We start from the raw sequence: 13,704 nt of genomic DNA, 5'->3' as shown, positions 1-13,704 counted from the left end.
GGCCTTATTGTTGGAAGTCAGTCAGGTCATTGTGTGCATCAGCAAACTTGTGTAACCTTCATCCATCTGTGTCAGTTTGAGTTCAAACAACTTTATGTATCCATGCTAGTATGCACACTATGGTGTGGTTGCAATTTTGAACCAGCCCAGAGATTACATGGTAGAATTATTTCTCACATTACAACAGGTTGTAAAGTAAAATTGAGTTTGTAACTCCCTCCTGCTACGTAGCTGACAATATACAGTAAAAAAAATATACACCTGGTCCAGCATCAGGTCATGCATCTGTGCTCCTCTTTTCATCTGGGATACCAAGCAGAAATACAATTACACAGTTATATCCTGTTGTTTCATTGCACATGTTTCAATCTATTGAACCAAGACACAAGTGACATTTTTTTTGAAGCAGAAGTACTCATTGTAAACTGTAGGAAAGTAAAGGCAGCTATACATAAGCAGGGTCCAAAATTAACGTTTTGCCTCATCTGCCAATGGCAGGTAAACTGAGAAAATTTACTAGCGAAACAATATTTTGTACTGGCCATAAAACGGCGTCATACATACTTTTTAGTATGCAAAGTCATCTTAAGCATCACCTTAAATAGAATTTTTGAATAGATAACATCAGATTTAAAACTTTTATACTGAACCTTTTTTATAAAAAAAAACTATCAAACAATTGCATTGTTGCATTTCAGTTCATTCTGTTCCATCATCACCAGACATGTTTTTGCCACCCCTGTTCTCAAAACCCTGCTCACTAAGATCACTGCACCAGTAAGTAGGGAAGGGAAACACTGACCAGTGTGACAGAGTCATCACCGCTAGAAGGAACAGCCACAGGGATGCTGGTAGTCAGCACTAACCAGCCATTAGCTGCTGCTGTCAGACTCTCTGTGTCTGTGCTGGAAACAGAGGGTCCACTGGCACTTCGACTAGAAGTACGTTCATAGCCCTTTGTAAAAGTTTGTGTGGTACCTGTGTTGAATTAGAGGCTGAGGGGCTCTGTGCGGTGATTCCAAACTATGGACCGGTTACGTGCCTGGTGACCCCAATCTTTCATAAATTTTAACTGCATTTGGCGGGTGTGAATTTTGAACACTGTACATAAGCAAATACAGACACAGGAATTGCTAGCCATTTTTGGCCCCACTGTCAATTAAAAATGTTTTGTTCAGTTTGATATTCATAACTGAATGAGTGATGAGTCTGCTTCTGTTTTGAGTTTGTCACCTAACTGTCAAAACAGAAATGACGCTTTGGTAAAGTGAGACATCCAACAAAATCAATATCTAGGAGATGTCTAGCTTTTGGGAAGGTAGTATCTAGTCACTATTGGGGTTGTACCTTTTTGTTTGTCCCCCCCCCCACCCAGAACCATCATGAAATTCCACAGCATGAAGATGGATGAGATCAACAAGATTATCAGAGACCTATGGCGCAGCACTTACAGGGGTCAAGGTACATCTCGCTATTTAAAAAAAACAACAAAAAAACAATAATTTGTATGCAGTATTTGTATGTCCATAATTATCCCCCCTCATTTCTCCCTCTGTGTTTCACTCCCTGTTGCCCCCTCTACAGATATTGAGTACGTGGAGATCAGGTCTGATATGGACGAAAACTCGTCTGCTGGAGTGAGGCGGAGGGTTTACAACTACAGAGTAGTTATGGTGAAAGGAGACACAGCTTTGGATATGAGAGGACGCTGTAGTGCCGGTCAGAAGGTACCAGAAAGTACTTTCTGTATTGGCACAATCACACAAAACCCTTGCATGTGTTTTATAAAAATGCAATAATTTCCAGTGAATCATGATCTATACAAGTGGAGTACAAAAAGAAATCCATCACAGCGGGTAGATATCTAGAGTTAAGGTGGATTTTTGTTTGAATAATTCATTCCAGTTTTTGGTTTACCACATGTGCCTGTGTGTGTCTAGGTGTTGGCATCCCTGATCATCCGTCTAGCTCTGGCAGAGACCTTCTGTCTGAACTGTGGGATCCTGGCCCTGGATGAGCCCACCACCAACCTGGACCGGGACAACATTGAGTCATTGGCACACGCCCTCGTAGAGTCAGTACACACATACACAGACAAATACAATGGTTTTCCTCTAAACTTTTAAGGTCCCTCATTGAAATTATTCATTACCAAATCCTCTGTAGCTTAGATGATCCCTGCTACCTGCGTGTGCTAATCCATTCTTTCACCCATATTCTTTGTCTTTATAATTGGTATATTTATAATAACAAACAACAGCTGTTTTCGTGTGTAGGTTCGCGTCATTTCCCGTTTAGTCCCCCTATAGTGTGAACGCCACAATGACTTCAAGACTCCCATCACAAGACAGAAAGTTGTGTAGTGTGAATGGAACGGTCATCGGCCGACACTGAAAGTCGTGAAGTCTGCATAAGCTTTTTACCTGAAAAACCTAAAACTAACCGTAGCCTTCAAACTAAGTCTTAATTTTCAAACAGACCGTTGAAGACATGAGGATCGACCTAAATATTCTCACACTCAAGTAGACCTGCACTTTATGAGGAAAATCTGCAATGTGCGAAAACATTGAGTATTGCGATAATGATATTTGTGATAAATAAAATAATATTAACGTGTGCATATTAGCTGCCTGGTTGTCTTTAAATTCAGAACAGGATTAGAATTAAGTATTTTAAATAAAACTAAATGTTGTTTCTAGAGCAGCAACATTAAAGTTAACAACAGCAAAGTAACTATATAACATTTCTAAAATGTCAATAAAATAAATCATGTTCCAGACATCAAAGTACTGAGTAATTTAAGAAAGAATGAAAAACTCATGTTAGTATTAGTCCTTCCTCCTGACCTCCTCCTCCTTCCTGCTGCGGCTATTATTCACAGCCTGCAGGTAAAGTTGGTAGAGAAGAGGAGTTGGTCTCAGTCTGCAGATGAGTTTATTAGTGTCAAACTAAGCTCAACAATTAGACTACAAACAGACAGCTTTTGTTTTAGTCTTGTAACAATTTGCTATTTGTTGAGCTAGCGCGTTGTGCTTGTGCAAAAGACTAAGATTAAAATATCACTTTCCACGTGTGTGATACCGGTTTTCAGTACCCATCCCTAAATAACATTCGTTTTATTATTCAACGCATTTCAGGCAGTCTTTTGCGATGTGTCATCGCACATGTTCATATCATGATGTACTACTTTCAAGGTAGTGAAAATATTTCTCAAACTCAGTAACGTCCTCACAAGGACAGAAGTACAAAAATACACACAGTGCAACTCTAAACTCCACATGTTGGCTCTAATTCATAAACTTCTTCACACGTCTCCAGCCTTGATTTGACTTTAAGGCCGTTACTGACAAAATGTCTTGATACGTGTGAGAAGATGAAATACAAACCAGGAAGTCCAAGACAGTGTCAAACTGTTTTTACTCCTTTGGGAGCACAGCAGCAATAATTTGCTCCTCCATCTCAAAGCTTGAGTAGCATTAGCACATTGCTACAAGCTACATGCAATGTGAATGCCTGAAAATAATCTATTGGCTGACACAGTGCACAGTATCAAAAGTTGAGCTGCAAACACATTCTTTGACAGAGCCTTCTGCAGCAAACCCCACTGTTTCATTTAAATAATAGCTTGTGTTTTTTGAGTGCTGTTGTCAGTCAGAACTTGGTCACTAATAAAGAATGAAAAGTACAAAGAATAACAAAGATTAATTACAGGCTGCTTGGTTAGCGTAGGTCACCTGACATGCCAAACACTGTTTTACTAATTGCATTACTCAGCGAACACTGTTTCATTTGGCATATTACAGTGAGAACTATATGCATTTTATGTACTATATCTCCTTTGTGTCACTCTCCCCAGAATCATTAAGAGTCGCTCTCGCCAGCGTAACTTCCAGCTGCTGATCATCACCCACGATGAGGACTTTGTGGAGCTGCTGGGGCGGTCCAGCTACATCGAGCACTTCTATCGCATCCGTAAGAACCAGGACCAGAACTCTGAGATCACAAAGTGCAGCATCACCTCCCTCTCATCCTATCTCCACTGACAAATGACTCTGTAAACTCTTTTGGAAATCCACAGTAATCCTTGTTTTTCATGCTTTAATTTTGGTTGGGCAGGGTCACTAATCGGTTAGTTTAAAAAGTGTAATACAATATTTCCGGGTTTTGTAGCATAATGGAAATCTACTTTCAAGTCACGCCTTATATTAACTGGTTTAAAGGTTAACTGATGTGAACAATACTAATACTACCCAAAACAAAAAGACTGTCAAATATCCATGCAGCTATATGTAACATTTTTGATCTGCAACACAGTATTACACTTATTTTATTTATCACCAGAACACAAAGGCCAAGCTCTGTTCTGTCCCTGTCTGAATCCAGTATTTCCCTAACGTATCCTGTGGTCTGTCTCTTTTTTAAAGGTTGTTTGGATACATTCACAAATCAAAAACATTTAAAAAGTGACATAAGTTCAGCCTAATATAAAGCATGTTCAGCTTCCATGTTACGGATCAAGACTTTTCTGTATTGTCATTTTGAGATGTGCACTGGTGTTTGTAGTCTTTTCACAGTGTCCAGTAGCCATGTGGTGGACAGCAGTGGCAACAGCAGGATCTGTTCTGCTTAAAAATTCAGGGCACTGTTTCAGTTTGCAGTTGGATTTCCATATTTGCTATTTGTGAGCTCAAAATGTTCTGTCATTAAATTTCTTGTGAAGGACATATGCTGTTTATTTCTTTTCAATAAGTACGTGATTGCTTGTTAGAAAGGTCTTTTTTTTTTTTCATTTGTGTTTTCTCGATCCTATAGATACAGTTCAGAGAAAGAAATACCACGGTTTTGGTAAAATTTCTCATCAACCACAGTTTAATCAAACAAATGTCATCTCCCACACAAACTTGCTGCATTTTTTTTTGTGGGAAACGCAAGTATAAATCTTGTGTTCTCAGCCAAGACCTCAGAACAAGCTGCAAGCACGACGATTGAGTGATAAATTCAAGGGCCACTTGAAATAGCGTCTTCCAGAGGTCGACATCCAACGAGCTAGTATCACGAAGATGATGATGCTTCTGCTGATTTCCACTGTGGCGATGCTGGCCAGCCCGGCTATCTCCAGTCCTACTCATCTCAGGCCTGATGTTAACCTTAACAATATAATTGACCTGACTGGAAATTACAGTAAATCTGTCAGAGAGGTAAGATCTCACATGATGCACAACTGTCTTCTTGCTTGTTAACTTGTTTTTTTTAATTAGTGTAATATCATGTTGAAACCTTTAGTAAGTAATAATTGCATTTTTTTGCAGGTATTCTTTGTGGAGGATGTATCGCATCTGGTTGACGCTGGATGTGAGGTGAGAATGTTATGTCTTCAAACATGCTTGTTTGTAGTTCAAGTCCGAAGATTTGGAAAAGGTTATTTAGTGAGTGTTATCAGCTGGGTAGTAGCACCAGTATTTTTTGTCTTATATTTGTGTTAGTCTTGTATTTGTTTTCTGATTGACACCAAACGCAGTAACTGTAGAAGACAAATCACAATAGCCATTTTTCATAATTTCCCATGTATGTGATTTTTAAAAGCTAATATATTGTTGTTTATGTTCCATACAGGATACGTTTTTCTGCAAAGTGTATGATATCTTGAATAAACATGAACACTTCAAGAATGCAATGGGAATGTTGGAGAAGAAGCTTGTGAGGAACTTGAAGATATTCATCGACAGCAAAATTGTAAGAATTCCCTTTTGACATCACATTTGTCAAATTAGAAGGTCAAATCTGTTTTATGAAGGTTTGGAGTACCACACACACTGTACCTTTAGGATAAAGAAAGCAAATGCAGCCTCAATTTAGAGTGATAGTTGAGGAACATTAATGAAAGGTTGTACAGTGAACCAATATGATTTCTTTTTGTCTTTCAGCAAAACTGTACAGAGTTACTGGAGGGGGTGGCAAAAACGGGCATCAGCAAACCAATACCCGAACTTCTGGAATCGCTCACCAAGTGTATCCAGCGCAAGAACATTAGATCGCCCTAATAAAGCACCTGCTGAATATGACCCAGACCTGCCAATCAACTGTCAGTGGATCACTTGCGTCCTTGAGTGTTAATTAAAAAAAAATAATTAAAAAATTATATTTACATTTAAAAAAGGTGACATTGATAATTACAAATAGCAAAGTATTGGCGGAGATGATTAGAGACGTTGAATGATTTGTTATAGTTTATTTTATGTAATGGTTTGTTGTTTAACATGTAAAAGAAGTTGTTACTGAAATAGTTTTTCCTTTCTTATGTTATTGACTGTTTTTATTTAGTAGTGTCTATACATACAGTACAATTAAACTTCATATTTGCTGTCCCTCTGCGCAACGCACAGCCAGCACAGTTGAAGACTAGCGACTTCATAAAGAGTCTGGGCTCATGGCGGGTCTCCAACTGCTTTCCAAGTAGAAAATAAAACATGGAAGTTATGACTCAGATCTGAGCACTATCACACACCTGCATATTTATTTATTTTTATTGTATTTAGCATAATTTAATAAGTTAAGACTGCTTTATATATTTGAATGACCTGTATTCATTATACCATGTCAAACAGCAAGTGTCCATGGAAAAATAAATTGTATGGCCCATAAATGAGGTGTGTCTGAAAATGTTTTGCATTGATTCTTGATGATGCTGTACTTTTGACACATCTTTTGTCATCTTTTCTCATTCTCTTTCAAACTACCTACTTAGAGACCTGGGTTGTAACACTGTATCTTAAAACAGAAGAAAAAAAAATGTTTTATTTAACCTTTGATCTTGATCCACATATTTTTGTACATACACAATACCAACAGCAATCCAACTTTTTTGGGCTGATTGACAAATATAGAAATGATTAGTCTTATTTGTTGGATTTTCCTTCCTTTAATACCCTTTGTATCAGATGTCATAAGCTATAAATTCATTGTTGCATATAAAGTTATAAAAACATAACAGGAGGCCAGATAGATTGATCAGCAGTTTTCTGCTCCCTCTCTATATCAACCATATATGGCCTTAGAAAAAGCTGTGTCGGTTATACTGCTATCACTTCAAACCGCTTTAAAGTCTCTCAGCAGTAGACTAGATAAAGGACAAAATGCTTCTCAGTATCCAGGAAAGCAGTACCCAGTTAGCTTTACTGATGTTTTTTTGTCGATGCTTATGATGTCTTTGTCGTTTATCAATAATAATGTATATTTGGTCAAAATAAACACTGTTACTGTAATGCAGAATTTTTACAAGAGGAGTATGCTGACAGTAGCTTATGGTTTAGAGTTAGTCAGACAACCATGCATGTTTAACTTACAACAAACTTCATGATGGTCCCACATTTGTCTCTGGCATCATGATAGGATTACTGTGCAAAGCCAGGTGACCCTGTGGCCCCAGACAACCAGGGACCTCGAATGCCTCATATTCACAGTGTGTGAGATATTTCCAGAAACCCATGGGAAGCACACTGACTTGATAAGGTTCTTTTTTTTTTTGTAAAGTACCTGCTCAATAATCTAAACTTAATTTGTGTTCTATACTATATTATTTCATCCATTCCACCAGGTAAAATGTCTACAAAAAAAATCCATACCTGTACTGCCCAAATGTATCCTGTGATCTGTGTGTTGTTTAAAGTTTCTTTGGATAACATCACAAGTCAAAAACAAAGACAAACTGATACTAGGATCAGGATTAGGACTTTTAATCAATAGCATGAACAGCTTTTGCTGTAAAAAAAAAAATATATATATATATCTCTGCTACTGTGCACTGGTTTTTATTAATATGAAGATGAAAGGTTTTCAGTAGTTTACTGTAATACATAAAGTAAAAAACTGCTAATGTAAATTACAATAGCAGCAGTGTTGAAATACAGTATAATACTTCATGCCTAGCTACAGTATTACTCTAAAACTCACATTCTGCTGTACAATACAGTAATACATTTTACAGTAATGAACTGTTATGGTGAATTACAGTAGTGACACTGCAGAAATAAGAGTATAATGTTGGCAACAACAGCTGCCAGGTGTTTCCTTTATTTCATAGTGAAAGTTGTTAGTGTTATGGATCAAGACTTTTTAATATTGTCATTTTGAGACGTGCATTGTTGCTTGTAGTCTTTACAAAATGTCCAGTAGCCATGTGGTGGACAGCAGTGGCAACAGAAAGATCTGTTCTGCTTAAAAATTCAGGGCAATATTACAATTTGCTGTTTTCTTTTCATGTTTACTCCTTTTTGAGCTCATAACGTTTTGTCATTACATTTGTTTTGAAGGACAAAGGCCTTTAGGTCATTTATGACTGTCTCTCTTTTCGCTGAGCAAGTGATTGCTTGTTAGAAAGATTTTTTTTTTACTAGTATGGAAGTTGATCCTATAGATACAGTTCATAGAAAAAATATCAAAGCTTTGGTGAATGTGCAACCACAGCTTAATCAAAAAAATCTTATCTCTCACACATACTGCAGACTCGCTGCATATTTTGTTTGAAATGAGAGGGAAAACATGGCAAAGGCGTGAGCAAAGCGAGTATAAATCTTGTGTTCTCAGCCAAGACCTCAGAACAAGCTGCAAGCACGACGATTGAGTGATAAATTCAAGGGCCACTTGAAATAGCGTCTTCCAGAGGTCGACATCCAACGAGCTAGTATCACGAAGATGATGATGCTTCTGCTGATTTCCACTGTGGCGATGCTGGCCAGCCCGGCTATCTCCAGTCCTACTCATCTCAGGCCTGATGTTAACCTTAACAATATAATTGACCTGGCTGAAAATTACAGTAATTCTGTCAGAGAGGTAAGATCTCACATGATGCACAACTGTTTTCTTGCTTGTTAACTTGTTTTTTTTAATTAGTGTAATATCATGTTGAAACCTTTAGTAAGTAATAATCACATTTTTTGCAGGTATTCTTTGTGGAGGATGTATCGCATCTGGTTGAAGCTGGATGTGAGGTGAGAATGTTATGTCTTCAAACATGCTTGTTTGTAGTTCAAGTCCGAAGATTTGGAAAAGGTTATTTAGTGAGTGTTATCAGCTGGGTAGTAGCACCAGTATTTTTTGTCTTATATTTGTGTTAGTCTTGTATTTGTTTTCTGATTGACACCAAACGCAGTAACTGTAGAAGACAAATCACAATAGCCATTTTTCATAATTTCCCATGTATGTGATTTTTAAAAGCTAATATATTGTTGTTTATGTTCCATACAGGATACGTTTTTCTGCAAAGTGTATGATATCTTGAATAAACATGAACACTTCAAGAATGCAATGGGAATGTTGGAGAAGAAGCTTGTGAGGAACTTGAAGATATTCATCGACAGCAAAATTGTAAGAATTCCCTTTTGACATCACATTTGCCAAATTAGAAGGTCAAATCTGTTTTATGAAGGTTTGGAGTACCACACACACTGTACCTTTAGGATAAAGAAAGCAAATGCAGCCACATTGTAGAGTGATAGTTGAGGAACATTAATGAAAGGTTGTCCAGTGAACCAATATTTCTTGTCTTTCAGCGAAACTGTACAGAGTTACTGGAGGGGGTGGCAAAAACAGACATCAGCAGACCAATACCCAAACTTCTGGAATCGCTCACTAAGTGTATCCAGCGCAAGAACATTAGATTGCCCTAATAAAGCACCTGCTGAATATGACCCAGACCTGCCAATCAACTGTCAGTGGATCACTTGCATCCTTGAGTGTTATTTAAAAATATATATATTTACATTTTAAAAAAGGTGACATTGATAATTACAAATAGCAAAGTATTGGCGGAGATGATTAGAGACATTGAATGTTTTATTATAGTTTATTTTATGTAATGGTTTGTTGTTTAACATGTCAAATAAGTTGTTACTGAAATAGTTTTTCCTTTCTTGTGTTAGTAACTGTTTTTATTTAGTAGTGTCTATTGTACATATTTACAGTACAACTACAAAGATTGATTTGTATTGAGTTTTCTTCAAGTGAATTAATATCTGCAGTCCCTCTGCACGGTACACAGCCAGCACAGTTCAATACTGCAAACAATGACACAATGTAATAAATACTCATTTTAGCATTTATTTACTTGTATCTGCCCGGTTAGCTGTTCATCGGCTTCATAAAGGGTCTGGACTACGGTCTGGTCTCAAACAGCTTTCCTGATAGAAAACAAAACATGGAAGTTGTTATAACCCAGATCTGAGTACTATCAAATACATTTTATTTATTTTGGGGTTTTTTTGTCATTGTATTTCACATAAGTTATGTCTGTTTTATATTTGAATGACACATTTATTGTAATTATGTCATAAAGCATTGAAATAAGTGTAAGATCTTATTGCCCGTGAATGGAGCGTGTCTGAAAATGTTTTATGCTGTGTGGCATGCTAATCAGCCTTTACAGAAAGACCCTTTTTTCACATTTATCTATATCCATTGCATTGATTTTTGATGCTGTAGTAATCTTGCCCCGTTCTTCAAACCACTTGCTTGTAAATGTACTTTATTTGTCACATACACATACATGTTGCGATATTCATCCTCTGCATTTAACCCATCTCTCAAGGGAGCAGTGGGCAGCCGCTGCACAGCGCCCGGGGACCAACTCCAGATCTTATGTCAGTGTCTGGTCAGTGACACTGACTACTTGGCTACACACGCCTTTGTTGTCTTGCAATATAAAGACAAATGTGAATGCAGCTATATGTAGTTTTACCTGTAGGCTATCTATAGTTCCAAAGTCATTTGTGTTTAATTTTTGGGTGTGTGCAGAGAATTGACCGATTTCTACTACTTTAAATACATACTATTTGTAGCATTGACCTCATTGTGTATTAACTGGCATTACATTTTCTTACTGTTAAATTTAACTAATTCACGATGTAAGGTTTAAATCAAGATGTTTGTAATCAGTCTGAAATGAATTGCAGAATGCAAAAAAATAAAAATGTGAAACAAAGGCTAAATCTCTCTTTGAATTTGGAAACCTCTGGCTGCTAATCCAGTGGATTGTTTTTTATTTTTTTTTACTGTATATTTTTTTTTACTGTATAGGGTTGGGGTTAGCCACACAATAAAACTACTTTTCGATGTGTTGTAAACCCGGTTTTTAAAATGTGCTGTATGAATAAAATGGATTGTATTCGATCTGTTGGATGTGCTGGACAAACAAGTCCGATCCATGGAGGCCCCACCTTGCAATTTAGAGGACTTAAAGGATCTGCTGCTGATAGCACAGCACACCTTCAGAGGTCTAGAGTTCATGCCTTGACGGGTCAGGGCTGTTTAGGCGGCAAAAGGGTGACCTACATAATACAAGCCAGGTGGTCATAATGTTGTGGCTGATCAGTTTGTATATAAAAGTGCTTCCAGTTAAATTGCTATCATTTCTGCTTTCAAACCACATTAAAATTTCTCAGCAGTAAAAGAGGTAAAAGACAAAATGCTTCTTAGTATCCAGGAAAGCAACACCCGGTCAGCTTCACCGATTTATCAGTTTTTATTGTGTCTTTATTATGTATTAGATTTAACTCGGATATACACTGTACAAATGTGCTGATGGTTCAGAGTTGGTCAGGGCTGTATGTGCATCATCATACATGTTTAACGTACATCAAGTTTTGTGATGGTTTTACATTTATCACAGTGTAATCATGACGATTGCCAACTGTGTGATCACCAGGAGCCTTAAATGCCTCACACTGACTGTGTGTCAGTTGGTTTGTGAAAATTTGTCTAAAAAAATACTACGGATGTGGGTGTATACCATTATCTATATCTGTTCAACCAACTAAATTATCTGCATCTGTAGATGTACTTGGAACAGGCAGGCCTTAAACCAGACATGGGCGGGACTAACTGGAAGTTGTTCATTTAAGCCTGAAATTGATATGGGTTGAAGAGAAGTTGTTATATTTAGGCTATTAAAAAAGCTATTTGCATAAGAACCTCAGAATTGAGCTTCAGGTTAATGTTTTTGTTGACAATAGTAAGAGAACTGATATGTATTATTTATTAGAAAACAAATACTGACACATTTTTCTCTGATTCGTCTACTTACAAAAAGTACATTGTCTGTACCGAAGGCGTCTTTCAGCCAAGTACCCGCTCAACCCTAGAATATACACAGTTTAGTTACAACATTGGTGATGTCATCAGAGATGATTACGGCCTAAGCGTGGTGAGTATTACCTGGCCAGTAACATTGTGTTGCATCATATGTCACTTTAAGTGAAAAAATTACAAAGAATCTGATTTGGAAATCATATAAGCCTTTAAAAAAAAAACTATTTCAGAATTGTAGCCATTCCTTTAAACTTGAACTTGTCAGCTGTAAATATTAGGATCTTTCCTTGTTTTCATGCTGGCTAAAGTGATTGTAAATTATGTAACCAGGTCTTTGAAATGGTAATTAGGGATCTAAGCAACAAAGCTGCTGGAGCCCTATTGTTTTTGTTCTCATTCATTCATTCGTTCATTAATTTTTTCTGTCTTCTTCTTCTTTCTTTCTTCTTTTTCTCTGCTTTGTGATGGTTATGTGTGTTTCAGAAAGTGTGTTGTCTTGTATGTGTGCGTACTCTCAGAATGAGTCAGTCTCCTATCTATTTTAGTTTTTCCAGGGCTGCAGAGTTAATTTACTTGTCTGGCAGGAGATGGGAAGGATTGTTTGCTTAGATGGAGTATATCCTAATCTGACATCACTCTATTTTCCATGTATATACTTGCTGATAATTTGCCGCAGACGCCCTGGGTCATCTTTGGAAACGCTGCGCTTTATGTCAAACTCTAGCTTCTTTTGTTATTGTTTCATCAGCACATGGTCTGTTGAAATGTGCACTCCCCTGTCACCTCAGTGACACATACCATATATCAAAGACAATAAGTATTAATTAGTGCCTGGAAAGTAAAAATGTGGGTGTATGATAACAATTATTTTTATGCTATGATGGCATAAACGGTATTCTCAGTAGAGTAAGTTGGAAAAGATTGACAGATTATAGCAGTATTAGTTTTCAGACGAGCGCAAGAGGATGAAATCTTATCATCAGTATCTGTGTAGTCCTACAGGTCTCCAAAAGGAGACCCTCCTCTGTCAGAGGAAGTGAATGAATGAAGACTCTATGTCACTGCACTACATTAACTAATTACTGTGCAGGTGAGGATATTGATGCATAATTAGAGGCTGGTGTTGTAAAAAATGTGCAAGGGGAAATCCATCACCTTTCTGTATTTCTTGTGTCCTCTCTGCAAAGACAAGGCATTTATGGAAATGCATTGGACTTTAAATCATCCTGTTACAGTTCATACAGGTCATTTTTGCAGATTTTCTTTGTGTTCTTTTCCCGTAGAATGGGCCGAACCATAGCCTTTTAAATGCCTCTCTTAAATTCTGTCTTTGTCCTGGTTTTCAGTCATGCCTTCTTTCTCCCAACTGCCTCATGTGCACTTTTCCTGTTTACATTAGGCCTACATTACATTTAGCTGACACTTTTATCCAAAGTGACATACAATTGCTATATATGTCAAAGGTTGCACGCCTCTGGAGCAACTAGGGGTTAAGTGTCTTGTTGCAGAGCTGCAGTCTCTATTCATTCAACTTACACTGTAAATATCCAGCTAAATTGAGGCTTATTGTTGACCCTCTTCTCTCTCTCTCTCTTGCCTGTCATTTACCGGTCTTGTGCAGAT

At 37.4% G+C, this 13,704-nt stretch overlaps 1 protein-coding gene across 4 annotated transcripts in view; it reads left to right on the top strand.

Annotated features, from left to right (window-relative positions):
• rad50 (RAD50 homolog, double strand break repair protein) overlaps positions 1–4,724 on the top strand; it is a 38,163-nt gene extending 33,439 nt beyond the window's left edge. For all 4 annotated transcript variants that reach the window (XM_038708079.1, XM_038708080.1, XM_038708081.1 and 1 more), the window contains 4 exons: positions 1,376–1,461; positions 1,585–1,727; positions 1,941–2,074; positions 3,857–4,724. In XM_038708079.1, the coding sequence (XP_038564007.1) occupies positions 1,376–1,461; positions 1,585–1,727; positions 1,941–2,074; positions 3,857–4,043 (550 nt within the window). In that variant the 3' untranslated portion in view covers positions 4,044–4,724. The remainder of the gene's footprint in view (positions 1–1,375; positions 1,462–1,584; positions 1,728–1,940; positions 2,075–3,856) is intronic.
• Positions 4,725–13,704: the final 8,980 nt, after the last annotated feature.

Source organism: Micropterus salmoides, unplaced genomic scaffold (assembly GCF_014851395.1).
Source record: "Micropterus salmoides isolate LMB-PRFRI ecotype aquatic unplaced genomic scaffold, ASM1485139v1 Ms_hic_scaffold_9, whole genome shotgun sequence".
Taxonomy (NCBI): domain Eukaryota; kingdom Metazoa; phylum Chordata; class Actinopteri; order Centrarchiformes; family Centrarchidae; genus Micropterus; species Micropterus salmoides.
The sequence above is the reverse complement of the archived record's forward strand: the minus strand, read 5'-3'. Positions and strand labels throughout refer to the sequence as shown.